The 16,169-nt window shown below is 47.4% G+C and overlaps 1 protein-coding gene across 4 annotated transcripts in view; it reads left to right on the top strand.

Annotated features, from left to right (window-relative positions):
* The window catches only part of LOC122564935 (ral guanine nucleotide dissociation stimulator-like), a 185,706-nt gene that overhangs the window by 142,967 nt on the left and 26,570 nt on the right, over positions 1-16,169 (top strand). For all 4 annotated transcript variants that reach the window (XM_043720431.2, XM_043720430.2, XM_043720432.2 and 1 more), the window contains exons 2-4: positions 12,146-12,256; positions 14,069-14,262; positions 15,649-15,720. In XM_043720431.2, coding sequence (XP_043576366.1) covers positions 12,146-12,256; positions 14,069-14,262; positions 15,649-15,720 — 377 coding nt within the window. The remainder of the gene's footprint in view (positions 1-12,145; positions 12,257-14,068; positions 14,263-15,648; positions 15,721-16,169) is intronic.

Raw genomic sequence — 16,169 nt, 5'->3', positions numbered from 1 at the left:
TTTGTCCACCGCAGTCCAACACTGGCTTCTCCACATCGTGACTGAGAGGTGGAGCAGTGTAAGTAAAAGTCCTCTCATGAAACCTTCTGCCCTCAGACAGAGACAAAACACCCATTTTAATTTTCTCATGCCAGGCATTCAGCAGTTTGTTTGTTTGTTTCTGTTCATGTGAGAGTCTGTGTGTGTATATATACATGTGTGTTAGTCTGTGCACACATGCATTTGTACACGTGTGTTTCTGTATATGTGTGTACATGTGTGTGTCCATTTCTGTGTGTGCACATTTGCAGAACAACTTAACTGAATGGAAATTATAACCACAGTAATTCTTCTATTAACCAAAGCAGGAAAGAATCCAATAAATATCATCCATGCATAACATACAGTCCAGAAACATTCTGGAATGACAAATGCCTATATACGCACAGACCTGCATTTATATAGCGCCCAATCATACCCCCAGCAATCTTCTCAAAACACTATTGATATGTTGCCAGTCTTTGATCTGTAACCAGTGTTGAGATTAGATTAGATTCCCTACAGTGTGGCAACAGGCCCTTCAGCCCAACATGTCCACACTGACCCTCCAAAGAGCAACCCACCCAGACCCATTCCCCTACGTTTACCCCTTCACCTAACACTACGGGCAATTTGCCATTGCCAATTCACCTGACCTGCACATCTTTGGACTGTGGGAGGAAACCGGAGCACCCGGTGGAAACCCACACAGACACGGGGAGAATGCGCAAACTCCACACAGACAGTTGCCTGAGGCGGGAATTGAACCCGGTTTTCTGGCGCTGTGAGGCAGCAGTGCTAACCAGTGTTGTAAGTTTACACACAGCAAGTTCCGAAAACCGAAAGCAAGCTGAACAAAGCTAGCTTTGGTTGACAGGAAAGTGTTCACCAAGGCATAGTAAGATTGCAAGTTGCAATCTTCACCCCAGCTTCCTGTAAAGCCTCTGTTTAACAGCTGACTAAAAGAGGCTGGGACAGGGACCTGTAACAATGTGGCACTCCCTCAGGCCTGCACTGACCTTCAGAGGAAAGGTTTGAACTGAATGGGATTTGAACTATCTTCTGACTTGGGTGGAAGTGATAATTACAGTTGGGAATGCTGCAGCCAATTTGTGCACAACAAGTCCCCATCAATGACAATGATATGACAACCAGATGATTTGGTTTGAATGATTTTAATTGAGGGATGAACATTGGCTCAGGACATTGGAGAGAACAGCCTGAACCTTTCCAAAATAATGCCAAGGATTTTTGTTTTTCACATCCACTCAGAAGTCCCAGTTTAATCTCAGAATTGCAGCAATGCAGAAGAGATGGGCTGGAGGCTGGAAGAACACAGCAAGCCAGGCAGCATCAGGAGGTGGAGAAGTTGACGTTTCGGCTATGACCCTTCTTCAGGACTGGGGGTGGGTGTAGGGGGAGCTGCAGGTTGAGGGGGGGGGGGGGAGGCAGGGTGGGGAAGTGGGGATAGGTAAATACAGGTAAAGGGTACGACCTGGTTGGTCAATGGGAGGAATGAATCTGGTTGGTGGCAGGGAGCAGTGGAAGGGAGGGGATGGGAACGGAGGTTATTTGAAATTGGAGAGCTCAGTGTTGAATTCTCCAGGCTGTGCGTTGCCCAGGTGGAAGATGAGGTGTTGTTCCTCCAATTTGCAGTGTAGTTCGTTGTGGCGATGAAGGAGGCCAAGGATGGTCATGTTGGAAAGGGGGTGGGAAGGGGAATTAAAACGGGCGGTGACTGGGAGGTCCGGTTAGCCTCTGTGGGCCCGGCTGCGATGCTCGGTGGACCATTCCCTAAGTTTACATTCAGTCTCCCTGATATAGAGAAGACCACATCGGGAGCACCTGATGCAGTAAGCTAGATTGGAAGAGAGGCAGGTGAACTTCTGTCTCTGTCAGTACAGAAGAGGCCATTCAGCCCATCGTTGCTGCACCAGCTCCGTTATCGAATGCCAATATCCTGCCTTCTCTTCATATCCCTTTCCACCATTTCTGTCCAAGTAACTATCCAATGCCCCTCTTGAATGTTTCTATTAAATCAGCCTCCAGCACATTTCCAGTCAGAGATTCCAGACCCTAACTACACGCTGGATGAAAAAGTTATTTTTGCACATCACTATGCCCTCTCGTTCTTGTTCCTTTTATGAGTGGGAACTGCTTCTCCCTATCTATTTTATCCAACACACTCATGAGTTTGAAAGCCTCTATCTCAGCTATCCTCTCTCCCAGGAGAACAGTCCCAACTCTTTAATCTATTCTCAGAACTGACGTCTCATCTGACAAATGAATTGACCAGTGAATTGGTGCTGTATACTAGGAGAAAGTGGGCACTGCAGATTAGTGTGGTGCTGGAAAAGCACAGCAGATCAGGCAGCATCCGAGGAGCAGGAAAATCAACGTTTCGGGCAAAAGCCCTCTATAGTAGCCTGGGGGTGTCAGCCTGCATTCTGTGTAGTCAGTTTATCTAAGGGCATACTTGCTTTTAAGAATCACACCCTTGCTTCATTCTGAGAATACTTTGGGCCCACTGACAGTGAGGCAGGAGGTTGCTTTTGCCTGACTACTGATCTGTGAAGTGGCTTGGGATGTTCGCGCTTGAAGGGGGCTGTGTAAATGCACGTTGTTCTCCACAGCAATCTGCCAGCTTGCAAGCTGGACATTCCTTGACTCAGTCTTCAGTGCAGTCGTTTGGAGAAATCACGTGCAGTGACAGAAGCTGTGGCACATCCTCATCAGGGGAAACCCCACACACATGCAGCACGTGGAGCGGCGTTAAAAATAAACGCGAGGCACAGAACAAGAAATAGAATCTGTGAGATAATGGCCTTCCCAAAAATAACTGCCCTGAGACAAGAAAAAGGGGAAGTATTTGTGCCATTTCATCAACTCTCCATTGAAGCTGACATTGTGGAAGTTTTTCTGCGGCTGAGCAACCTCATCAGAATTTCCCAAACTGCAGAAGAACAGTCACAGAATTAGTAACCGCACTTTCTTAAATATGGAAGTACCAGCTCTGAAGCTCGTGCCGAAACTGGGCAGTGGAATGAACCCACAGGAAAACATCAGGGAGGGAAATTGAAACTGGCCATCTCTCAGATTGCTTTCGCTCTGCCTTGGCTTAGAAACATGGAGCAAGAGTAGGCCATTTAGCCCTTCAAGCATGCTTCAGCACTCAACATGATCGTGGCTGATTATCCAGCTTGTTCCCACTTTCTCCCCATATCCTTTGATTACCTTAGTCCTAAGAACTATAGTGATATGGACGGCACGGTGGCTCAGCGGTTAGCACTGCTGCCTCACAGCGCTGGGGACCCAGGTTCGATTCCACCCATCGAGTGACTGTCTGTGTGGAGTTTGCACGTTCTCCCCGTGTTTGCATGGGTTTCCTCCCATAGTCCAAAGAGGCGCCGGCTAGGGTGGATTGCTCAATTGTCTGTAGTGTCTAGGGATGTGCAGGTTAGGTGGGTTAGCTGTGATGAATACAGGGGTAGAGTGGAGGACTGTGTCTGGGAGGGATTCTCTTTGGAGGATTTGTACAGACTCAATGGGCCGAAGGGTCTTTTTCTCCTCTGAAAGGAATTCTCTGACATCTCTCTTGAAAGCCTTCAATATTTTGGTTTCCTGTGGCAGGGAATTTCACATTTCACACTATTTCTTTCTTCTTGAAAAGATGTTAAAGCAAAGCCAGTAATACCTGAAAGTGACCTACTGGTCTTACTGGAGCTCCATGCAAACAGGGCAGATTGGACCAGTATGTAACGTTCTTTCTGAAACATTGACGTGATTGGTGGGGGAGGGGTTACCGGTGGGCTGACCTTCACTGTGTGGGAAGTATCCACAGGGACATGGAGTCCTTGCAGACAAATGACAGAATGTTATGGATACAGCGAGTAGGGGAAGCTGACAGTGTGCTCCTTGCTGTTACAAAAATAAAGCTCACTCTACTGTTTCAAACTGAAAATAAAGCTTCCTGACACTGCCCCATTAAACATTCCCAGGTTCGGGACAGCACAGGGTCCCTATACATTATCCCCATCAAACGTTCCCAGGTTCGGGACAGCATAGGGTCCCTATACATTATCCCCATCAAACGTTCCCAGGTCCAGGACAGCACGGGTATAGATACCAAATAAAACTTTCTCTACGTTATTCCCATCAAATAGGACAGGGACATGGGGTTAGATACAGAGTAAAGCTCTTTTAAATTGTAAAATGAAGCCACCTCTATGATTTTCAACTAAAAGTAAATCTGACTCTACTCTTTTAAACTGAAAGTAAAGTTTTCTGTACACTGTCAGGGGATCTAACCAGGAGACTAGTAAAACCAGTCTGTAACCAATGTCGGTAACTAGTTACTGTCTTTTTAAATGAATTCTGAGATTGTGCTGTAGGGAATGAGACAGAGGGTGGTACCTTTTAAACCAGAGGGGAGTGTCCATGCATGCGCTGGAGCAGATTAGTGAAATACACAGGGCACTGGTGAATGAACAGCTGGAGAACAACTGCAGTTTAACAGGAGGGGATGAACGCTTACTGGGGAATGTGCAGGAATGCAGAGCTGAGCTTCAAATCAGAGCAGCCCCAATCTTATTGAATGGGAGATCAGGCTCAAAGGGCCAAGAGGCCAGCTCTTGTTCTGTGATACCACGTTCATTAGACTGGGGGTGGGTTGTCCTATTAGCATGGGTGGCACGGGGGCTCAGTGGTTAACACTGCTGCCTCACAGCACCAGGGTCCCAGGTTCGATTCCAGCCTCTGGCAACCTGTCTGTGTAGAGTTTGCATATTCTCCCAGTGTCTGCATGGGTTTCCTCCGTTTGCTCACACAGTCCAAAGAAATGCAGGTTGGGGAAATTGGCCATGCTAATTTGCCCAGAGTGTTCAGGGGTGAACGGGAGATGTGCATTAGTCAGGGGTAATGTGGAGTAATAAGGTAGGGGAATGGGTCTGGGTGGGTTACTCCTCGGAGGGTCAGTGTGGACTTGTTGGGCCGAATGGCCTGTATCCGCACTGTAGGGATTCCAGTCGGCCTGTATTCCCTGGAGTACAGGCAAAGGAGAAGTGAACTATTGAGGGGCTTGGCCGGGTATGGGCCAAATAAATGCTTCCTTTGGCTGGAGAAAAGGAAACTTCCAAACAGGCCAACTGATCTATTTCTTTCTCCCTGAGGGGGATGAAACAGTCAATAAAAACACTAAGATTGAACACACGGCCACAGGCTTGGCCCATTCAGACTGGGATGAAGGGAAATTTCTTCAACTGAGGAGTTGTGAATCTGTTCGAGAGACACGTGAATGCCCTGTCATTGAGTATGTTCAGGAGAGAGCATGGTAGATGTTTGGATATTGAGAAAATGCAGGAACATGTGGGCTGGTGGAGCTGAGGTCTTGATAGATGGTAGATGGACCGAATGGACTAATGCAGCTGCCCCTTTTTATTTAAAGTCCTGCTACCACCACCCGTCCAGTCTCATTAGTTTTCTCAAATAGCCATTCATAATCGACTTCAAGCCAAGCCTCTCGTGACATAATCAAGGCATCCCAAAGTGCTTCATGTTGTGAATTATACATAAAGTCCTGCCTTTTCAATTCCAGCCTCTGCGACATTTTTGATCGGTCCACCTTTGGCAACTTTGCCTGTTTGCCACCCAGGGCTTTAATTCTTAGGCCCTGCATTTGGTTTCCAGGCCATGGTGTGGCCTGTCGTCAGAAACGTATTTGATTATTGTTTCTGTGAAGGCTCTTGGGACGTTCACTTCCCTGAAGGTGTTGCACAAATGCAAGTTGTTATTGTTGTCTCGGCAAAGCACGGAGCTCTTGCTTTCATCCCAGAGGGAGCAGAAAGATAAACAACCAGGCGATTTGTCTTTGGAGGCCCTGGTTGAGGCATGAATCTAACCCAGACGTTCTGGCTGGGGAGTGAGTTCATTGTAACGGAGCCCAGTTTTGCTGCTCGCACTCGTGCTCCAGAATCAGCAGAAAACAGACAGGAGTGCAACGTTGGCTCTTACCTCACGGGGGTGGGGTGGGGGTGGGGGGGGGTGGAATGGTTAGATTATAAAGGGAAGGAAATGATGCTTCAGTTAGACAGAGCCCATCTGGAGAACTGTAGTCATTTCTACATACCATTCTCCAGCAAAGGAAGGGCCGTTGGAAGGGGTAGGCACCCGTTCACTGTAATGCTGTTGGGGCTCAGAGAGTCAAACTTGGAGGGGGGGGGGGGCGCATAAAATTATAGTCCCTTGTGATTAGAAAGCCAACCAACTTAATTAGAATAAATAGACAAGGTCTTTTCCCTGGGGTGGGGGAGTCCAGAACTAGAGGGCATAGATTTAGGGTGAGAGGGCAAAGATTTAAAAGGGACCTAAGGGGCAACTTTTTCACACAGAGGGTGGTGCGTATGTGGAATGAGCTGCCAGAGGAAGTGGTGGAGGCTGGTACAATTACAGCATTTAAAAGGCATCTGGATGGGTATATGAATAGGAAGGGTTTGGAGGGATATGGGCGAAGTGCTGGCAAATGGGACTAGATTAGATTAGGATATCTGGTTGGCATGAACGAGTTGGACCGAAGTGTCTGTTTCTGTGCTGTACATCCCTATGACTCTAATTCACTCAAAAGTTGCACCCCAGAGGGTTGGGGACGCTGTATTGTTGAGAAAATTTAAAACTGGGGAAGGCGGGAATCAAGGGAAAGTGGGAACCTGTTATCGGATTGAGGTTGGTTCCAGGGGCTGCTCCTGCCTCGTGCCTCCTTCGAAAGGGCTGGGTTCAGTTTTCATTCATGTGGGTGTCGCTGGCTGGGCCAGCCCCTTCTGAACACGATGCAGCCACAGCATCCTCCGAGCGTGTCGTCACTCGACTGCTAGCAACAACTGCTGTCCGTTCCTTCCGCAAACAAGCTGGTCAGGCCTTTATCAGAAAGACATCGACATCTTTGAATGTCACTGTTTGCCTGTTCAGATAGTCATTAACGGCTGTGAGCAGAGGAGGCTGCGGAGGTGATAGGAGCCACTCAACTGCTACATTCGAGTCACTCAGAGGGCCCAGGGACAGTGCTCCATGCTCATAGCTAACACTTCTGGAAATCTTTCTTAGCACTGGCCTTTTCACGATCTGTGCTCTTAAAGTTGATGCAGGATCACAACAGGAGACTGTCACACTGTTAGGGCTGTGTCATTAGTTCCACTCCATTGCCCGTTCCTGGGGGGGGGGGGGGGTCAGTTCAGCTCAGTCGGCTGGTTTCTGATGGGTTCAAACCCCTTACTGGCTGAGACTTATCACAAAGGAGCTGGGTGAATTAGCCACAGCAAACACAGGGTCCGGGGGGATCGTGCGGGATGTTCTTCGGAGGGTGGGGTGTAACATCACTGGGCCGAATGGCCTCCGTCTGCACTGTAGGGATTCTCTGACTCTCCTTCCCAACCCCTCCCCTCACCTGAAGCACAGTGACCCTCAGGTTAAACCACCACCAGCCGTCTCTCCCTAAGGAGAGAGCAGCCCTATGGTCTGGAAGAATGGGAGGACTTTGCCTCAACTTGGCAGTGCTTTCCACCCTTCAGGTTTATATCCAATTCTCTTTTGAAGCTTATTATTGATTAAGACTCCCCCACCCTTTCAGCTGGCACATTCCATATCTCAACAATTCACTGTATGCACGGGGAAACTCTAATCTAAAGATGTGCAGGTTAGGGTGAATTGGCCGTGCTAAGTTGCCCATAGTGTTAAGGGATGTGCAGGTTAGGGTGAATTGGCCGTGCTAAGTTGCCCATAGTGTTAAGGGATGTGCAGGTTAGGGTGAATTGGCCGTGCTAAGTTGCCCATAGTGTTAAGGGATGTGCAGGTTAGGGTGAATTGGCCGTGCTAAGTTGCCCATAGTGTTAAGGGATGTGTAGGTTAGGTGCATTAGTCAAGGGGTAAATGAGTAATGGGGAATGATTTTGGGTGGGATAATCTTCAGAGGGTCGGTGTGGACTTGTTGGACCGAAGGGCCTGTTTCCACACTGTAGGGATTCTATGGTTCACACAACACCAGATGATAGTCATTTATAGACAAAGTCACTTCACCTGACGAAGGGGCAGTGCCCCGAAAGTTTGTGATTTCAAATAAACCCTTTGGACTGTAACCTGGTGTCGTGTGACTTCTGACTTTGTCCACCCCAGTCCAACACTGGCACCTCCACATCATAATTTTATTTTCAGTGCCGATGTTTTTGCATGGTGCTCCCTGCAAAACAGACACTGCCCTCAGGCCAGGGAGTGAGTCTCCTATGGTGCCCCCGATTAGATTCATTGCCCAAGCTCATATCGCCAGAGACAGATTCACTAATCATTTATCTGATTGACCACTTTGGGAAACCCCAGGCACACTGGCTGATTGCTGTTTCGACCTCGATAACAGCAGCTGAATGTCACACTGGGAAGCTCTTGGAGATGTTACGTGTGTTTGTGTGTGAATGTTCAGTTAAGATAGTTCACCTTCCAGTGAAGTCCAGTCCGGGTTTTGTTACAGCCCTCGCTGCTCGAGGAAACACCCAGAGAGACAGTGCAGAGTTCAGACAACTCTTCAATTGGAAAGGACCATATTAAAAAGGCTTCTGCCCCAAGACTGTGCAGACACTATCATGACAGAGAGAAGTCTACGCACAAATTGTTGACAGATTTGGCATGGGCACCACCCATTTTAACTAAACGTAGATACAAACTGACAAACTCTCAACATTCGCCTGTACCTGTGTTTTTGTTTTTGCTGCTAATCTATTATTGACTTATATATGCCACTTAACTCTGTGATCTGCCTGTATTGCTCGCAAGACAAAGCTTTTAACTGTGCCTCGGTACACGTGACAGTAAATTCAATTCAATTCAATTCAAACCTCAAAAAAAAAGGCAGGTGCTGGAAATCGGAATCAAAAACTGGAATTACTGGAAAAGCTCAGCAGGTCTGGCAGCATCTGTGGAGAGAAATCGGGGATAACATTTCGGGTCCAGTGACCCTTCCTCAGAACTTCCTCAGTTCTGTGGACAGTTCACTGGACCTGAAATGTTAACCCTGATTTCTCTCCACAGATGCTGCCAGACCTGCTGAGTAATTTCCAGTAATTTCTGGTTTTGCTAAGTAAAAGTAGACCTGACTGCTGATTGCAGAGGTCATGCCCTCGCTCTGGGTAGATCCTGCGGCAACAATAACGTGCATTTATATGGAGCCTTTAATTCCCCGTCCTTTCCCAGTAGACTTGTCAAATTGTTTTTCTCCCTTCAGGTGGTTATCCAGGTCCCCATCAATAACCCTGAAGAGTTAGTCTTAGACACTAACTAGTCATTTCCCCACATGTTGCCTCTGCCATTTCGGATCCATATCTACTTGTTTTTTCTGTCACTTGGAGCAACTTGTCTCGATCTCCTCTATCCAGACTCCCCATGGTTCCTAACGTTTATAAAAACACATTTGGATTACAGGAATGGGCAAAAACTCAATTAAGAAAAAAATCAGTCTGAAGGATTGACTCAGAACTTCCTTTTGAACAATAAGGGGTTAAGTGCAGGAAAGGGCAGAAGCCATCAAAGGTACAAACTGGGACAGAATGAGATATGGGTCGAGTTGGCCAGAGTCTTGCATTCCAAAACATTGGGGCCAGAGTGGTTCCCTCAGCTCTGAGTATTTGTCATAGTCATGTTACACCCAGTCAGTTGTAAATCCCTGATTCAAGTTTCAGCTGAATATCCACCTCCGACAAACATCAAGTCAAGAGTGAGTAGTGATTGACCACCACAAGCACAGCAAGAGCCCATTGATGTTCAACTAGTAAGAACCCACATAGTCCATGATTGCACAAGGAGTGCAGTTTCTGAATGTTGTGCTAGGGACTATCCCATAAATTCCATCCTTCCATGGAAAATTTGAAGAAGTGTACTTTTCTCTCCCTGCTCTCTAGCCTGCCTCCCTGGAAAGTTCAATTTGGGGCATTCAACTCAATAGAAAATGTTCGTGAATGTCCTCTCAAAACCCCGCCTTTGTACGCTGAGTGAAAGGGATGAGACTTGCAAATGGTCCCTTAGTGGTGATGCTCCCGGGTCGTGAGATGAAGGACTTATTGTGTGTGGAGCACTCATTACATCATTAGTTGTTTGATCAGGTTTCATTACCACTTGGGTTGCTCTCCTGTGTTTGAAGTGGTGACGGTTTGTCATTGATGAGGCCTTTCATCCCACTGAATTTGTATCCTTGCTCCCAGCCCTCTAATCCCTGGCTGTTTTCTTCCCTCTGCTAAGCTCCCTCCCAGATATAGGGCTGTCCAGGTTTGAACTGGAGTCTGTGAAAGAAATGAAATATCCGGTGGGAGGATTATGTGATAATGATCTCCAGGAATAGGCCCAACCAGATTTGGCAATCCTACTGTAGATACAGGTCTCTGGTGCCTTTAGGTTCTCCAGTATACCATTCACTGGGTCAGAAAGCATCAGTGGCCTTTTTTAGTGGCAGATGCCTAGTGATGGATGCCATATCCAAACCATCACCTCGCGCTCGCCTTGCACGGTCTAGCACTACGAACATGTTACCAGCACTTCAGCTAGTTATATCCTCCTACATCAGAGTGGCATCATAAGATCAGAAAATGTTTTAACAAGAAAAGGCCCAACAAGTCCACTCTGCTCTTTGCTGGAATCCATCCAATGAATCATAGAATCCCTACAGTGCAGAAAGAGGCCATTTGGCCCATCGAGTCTGCACTGATCTTCCAAAGAGCATCCCACCCAGACCCACCCACCCTATCGCCATAACTCCACATTTCCCACGACCAGTCCTCCTGACCTGCACATCTTTGGACTGTGGGAGGGAACCGGAGCACCTGGAGGGAACCCACGCAGACACAGGGAGAATGTGCAAACTCCACACTGTCACTGAAGGCTAGAATCGAACCCTTGGCACTGTGAGGCAACAGTGTTAACCACTGTGCCATGAAGCAGTTGCCACGTAAACCAAACTTACCTGGGTCAACTCTCAGCACCTTCCTTCATAATCCTTCAGACTTCACTGAGGTCACTATTGAAGTTCGCTTTTGTTTCTTCCCAATGAACTGGTAATTGTGAGCATGACTGAACAGGGTGCTAAGTACAATTTGTGCCTGGCAACAGGACTTTAATGGATCACCGTGCCAGTATCGCTATGGTGATGTTCCTTCCACTTTTCAGTAGCCGTCCAGCTATACGTTAAGACTTGGGGCAAGACAGAAAGCAATGGAGACAACTTAATGAACCAGAAAATCACCTTGTTCATCAACAATTGAGACAAAGCAGAATGTAGCCTTTACAGTGTGGCTTACTGACACCATGCTGGTCAGTCTTTGTAAACCATCTAAAGGATAAGCAACTTTCAGGCTTCCTAGACGAAGGACAACTGACAGTCATTATTTCTCTGTCCCCCATTGGCTACCCCTGAATCCTATAGCCTTTAACCCCTTCATACATGGTTTGAGACTTGGGGAGATGATGACCTAAGTGATATTATTTCTAGATTATTAATCAATAGATTAATAAGATTCTGGGTGAAATAACTCCACACAGGCTGGTATCCCGTACACCAAGTTGCCCTTCATTTACATGTGGAGAGCCCTGGATTCTGACCCAGTTCCCTCCGAGCCAGCTCTCCGAGTGAGCAGAACCTCTGACACTCCTGTTTCTGTTTGTCAGCCAGGGCTCCCTGATTGGGGCTGTTAACCTGGTCCAACTGGGAAAATCCTATTCTATGAGATTCACCTGGCTGACCTCAATACAATCACTACACAGGAAACCTGGATTCGAATTGCACTGTAGCAGGGTAGAAAATGAGTTTAGTTTTTAAAATAAAATCTGGAATTAAACATCTAATGAAAACGATAAAACTATTATTGATTGTTGGACAATATCTGGATCATTAACTTCCCTTAGGGAAGGAAACTGTCAGTCTACATGTGACTCCAGACTCACAACATTGTGGTTGACTTTTGGGTAATTTGGGGATGGGCAGTAACCCCCTGATAGTGGGGCCCAAGTTCTGCAAGTAAAAAAAAAATGGCTAATACCACGTGCATTGAGTTGGCTGGGCTTTAACGGATCAGAGAGAGCACTCACCATTTCATTTCCTTTTCAGAGCGCTGCACAGGAGATTGGTGAGGAAACTGAAGATGGTGCCATCTACACGATAACGCTCAGGAGAGTTCAGGTGCATCAAGCAGCAAGCAAAGGCCAGCGATGGCTGGGGGTAAGCAGTGAGCGGACATTAATAACTGCACAGAATCCCTCTGAGAAAGGAGGATTTCGCCCTCTAACAACCCCACACCCAGTTTCCGGTTTCATGTTCCTTGTAATCCCCGATTCCCATTCCCGCCCTCTCGATGCTGTTGACACTCTTCGTCAAAGGTTTTAGCAATGAGTCTTTAATAAATTTGAAGCTGGGGGAAGATATTCACTGTGTAGAGAGAAACTGTTTGGCAACTCAAGAACTAAGAGACATAGTCTGAGAATTAAGGTCAGGAGAGATGTTAGGAAGCACTTCTACACACAAAGGGTGTTCGATGTTTGTAACCCTCTTCCATAAACGGTAGTTGATGCCAAATCATTTGTTAATTTTAAATCTGAGAGAGAGAGAAATTATTGTTAAACAAAGGCATTGAGAGATAGGCCAAAGGCAGGGATATGGAGCTAGGCCATAAATCAGCCGTGACCTCGTGGCATGGTGGAACAAGCTCAAGGGGCTGAATGACCTAATCCCTTTCGTGTAAAACCAATGAAGAGCCTTCATTTCTATAGCGCCTAGCTCAGATGCACTTGGGAGGAATTTGGCGATGCGTTCACCACAGCAAGATCCCAAAGTCAAGAATCAAATTGATGTCCAGATAATCCGTTTATCGCTGTGTTTGAGGGACAAATCCTTGTCCAGGACACAGGGGATCTCCTTCTTTGAATAGTTTGACGGAATTTAGTGTGCCCACCTGAATGGGCAGGGGGTGGGCCTTGGTTTCACTCTGCTCTGAGAGGTGGAAATCCTCCCCCAACAAAGCAGGCCCCCCCCTCCGTACTGAGCCGGAGTTTACGGCTGGATTCCTAGTTCAGCATCTGTCCCTGGCATTTCACTAAAATATTCCGTGAGGCAGTAACAAACCAATTAGACAGTTGCATCCAGATTCAGTGAGTCTGCATTCACATGGCCTCAGCTGATGGGGTTCAGGGGTGGGACCGTTTGCCATGTTCTGTCCTTTACAGACCAAACATTAACTGCAACGTATCGGCCCCGTAAGGACAGATAGTCACTGCTGATTTAAATCCTCCTCATGCAGGAACACAACATTTGCCCTCAGCACACTAAGCTGTGCTGTGTGCGGTTTGTCCGTTTTACAGTTTAAAGGGAGCGCAGCTTGTGAGTGGACAGTGTCCCCAACCCCAATGGCTGCGCACCTCCAAATGTGCAGAGACACTGAGGGGATGCTGTCCTGTCAGAGGCACCACCTTTTAGTCAAAATCCCAAACCAAGGCCCAATCTGCCCTCAGTGAAGGATAGAGAATATTCAAGGCAGTAGTTCCTGTTGTCTTGGCCATCATTTCCCTGATTATCTGGGTCATTATGATAATTGTTGTCTGTGGGAGCTTGTATTATGCCTATTGTCTGATACATTTCCCCAATTTACGAGAATGTAAGACTTCATAAAGTGCTCTTTAGGTGAGTTGTGACGTCCTTTCATTACCGCGGAAGTCACTCGGGATTAATGCTATGAGGACGGGCGGATATGAAGCTGTCTTCTATTATTCTGCCACTCCCTGGATAAACTCGCCTGAGTCATCACGGGAGTAGCATTCTGAATGTTTTGTTGTTGCTGGTCTTGTACTCAGCAACAATGCTCACGTTATACTGCAGCAGCAGAGATAATGTTGTGTTCCGTTTGTTCACTTGGCGTGTGGGGACGCAATGTTCTCCCTGCAGCTGGACGTGTCTGTAAACCCACCTCCCTCAGAGAGTGACCATATCCTGCCTTTCCTTCCCTCCCCCACCCAACCCCCACTACTCTCCCACTCACAGGTAGACAGCGAACCTGCCATGAACCTGTACGAGACGTGCAAAGTGCGGACCATCAAGGCCGGGACACTGGAGAAACTGGTGGAATATCTGGTCTCCGCCTTCAAAGGCAATGACTCCACCTACGTCACCATCTTCCTGTGCACTTACCGTGCCTTTGCCTCAACCAAACAAGTGTTGGACTTGCTGCTGAACAGGTAAAAGGCCTGGTGGGACCTCCAATAGCAGGCAAGGGCCCGAGGTGGGGCAGAGCTGTCAGAGAGGTCTTTAAGAGGTTAAAAAGGTTTCCCTGGGTATATCCAAAGGTCGTGATTACTTGTCAGGAAGAGCAAAACTGTGGGCCATTGAAATTAGATAGTCACTCATCAATCCAAATGTCTTGACCCAGTGAGTAGTTTAGAATGAGGAATTCATTCCCATTCAAAGTAGTTGAGGTGAATACCATAGACACAATAAATTAGTCAAACATTTGAGAGAGAGAGAACAGAAGTTGCTGGAAAAGCTCAGTGGGTCTGGCAGCATCTATGAAGAGAAACCAGGGTTAATATTTTGGGTCCGGTGACCCTCTGAACAAGTCACCCTTTTCTGAGGAAGGGTCACCAGACCAGAATGTTAACCCTGGTTTCTCTTCACAGATGCTGACAGACCTGCTGAGCTTTTCCAGCAACTTCTGTTTTTGTTTGTGAGAGAGAAGTCCATGCTGGTAAGCTGGGAGGAAGGGTGTGTGGGGCCGAATAGCCTGTTTCTGTGGTCTAAGTCACCAGCTGATGCCACCAAGTTGCCGAGGGTTACTTATTGGGTAGATAGGATGATGGGAGGTTAATGGATTCTCAGGCCACGGGGTACATTCCAATGGCTACAGGTTGTTCCTTGAGCCCGTCTGGGATTGTTTGGGTTCTGTCATGAAACAAGGTGAATTGGACGAGTTGTCATCTGCTGGAACACTCAGTGACCCCTTTCCTGACCAACTGACCCAGTCCACACATTGGACTGGGTTTTGAGACCCTTGGGATCTGAGTAACTCAGTCCCACAACAACTGACCCAGCACAAACCGTAACAGACTGGATGGGGGACCTTTTAGGATAGGACAGCACAGCCACCAATCAGTGTTGACCTATAAAGCAATGGCTTATCAGTCTGATTCCTGTGTGATGGAGGAGGCCGGGCCTACATTCTCGAGGATTTAGAAGAACGAGAGGTGATATCAGTGAGACAACTCCTTACAACAGGAAGGATGTTACCCCAGGCCGGAACATTCCAGAAACAGAGCAGTCTCAGAATAACATGTCGGTAGTATAGGACTGAGATGAGGTGGAATGTCCTCACTCAGAGAATGTTGAATCTTTAGCCCAGAGGATGGTACAGCCTCAGTCACTGAGTGTGTTCAAGACGGAGATCAATAGATTTCTATAGAGATCGAGGGATGTGGGGATAGTGCGGGAAAACATCAAAGCAGACGGACAGTAGGATCTAGCTCAATGGTGGCGTGATTCATGGGCTGAATGGCCTACACCCCCCCCCCCCCCCCCATTTCTCTGGAACCCATTTCTCTCATTGTTCTAACTTCTCTCGTACCTTACAGATATGGAAACTTGCACCAAATGAATGGAGATGTATCCAAGCTTACGCCAGACGACAGGCTGGAATTGAAAAAGTAAGGGCTCCTTCGTGCTGCTGCTTGGCCTCGGGATGCACTGATACCCAGAAGGTTAAAGGGACAGTGCCTCCAAATTGGGATCAGTTTTCACAGGAAGACTGCTTCACCTTCCTTGGTGATGGTAGCTTCCACTCATTGTCACTGTGGCAGGGGGAGCAGGCAGTGACCCTGGAAACCCTTTGGACCTAATCAACCTTTTTTGGAAATTGGGCTTTGACCATCACTGGGGCAGAAAGGAGACACTGCCAGGTCTTCCTCAGGGGACCTGTTGGGGTGTATGAAGAGTAGACTGTAGTTGCTGTGTGAGGGGGGTAAAGCAATGATGAACTAGGTGAGCTCTGTCCACACATAGATCCATGTGATCTGTACGGTCTCTCCGCTCTCAGCTCTGAAGAGGAGCTCTGACAGTCATGTTTCTTGTCAAACCTTGCTGAGTGTTTATCATC

This window comes from Chiloscyllium plagiosum, unplaced genomic scaffold (genome assembly GCF_037043375.1).
Source record: "Chiloscyllium plagiosum isolate Xiang-an unplaced genomic scaffold, Cpla_swu_hap1 HiC_scaffold_21, whole genome shotgun sequence".
Classification (NCBI taxonomy): domain Eukaryota; kingdom Metazoa; phylum Chordata; class Chondrichthyes; order Orectolobiformes; family Hemiscylliidae; genus Chiloscyllium; species Chiloscyllium plagiosum.
This window is presented reverse-complemented; position numbering and strand designations above follow the sequence as displayed.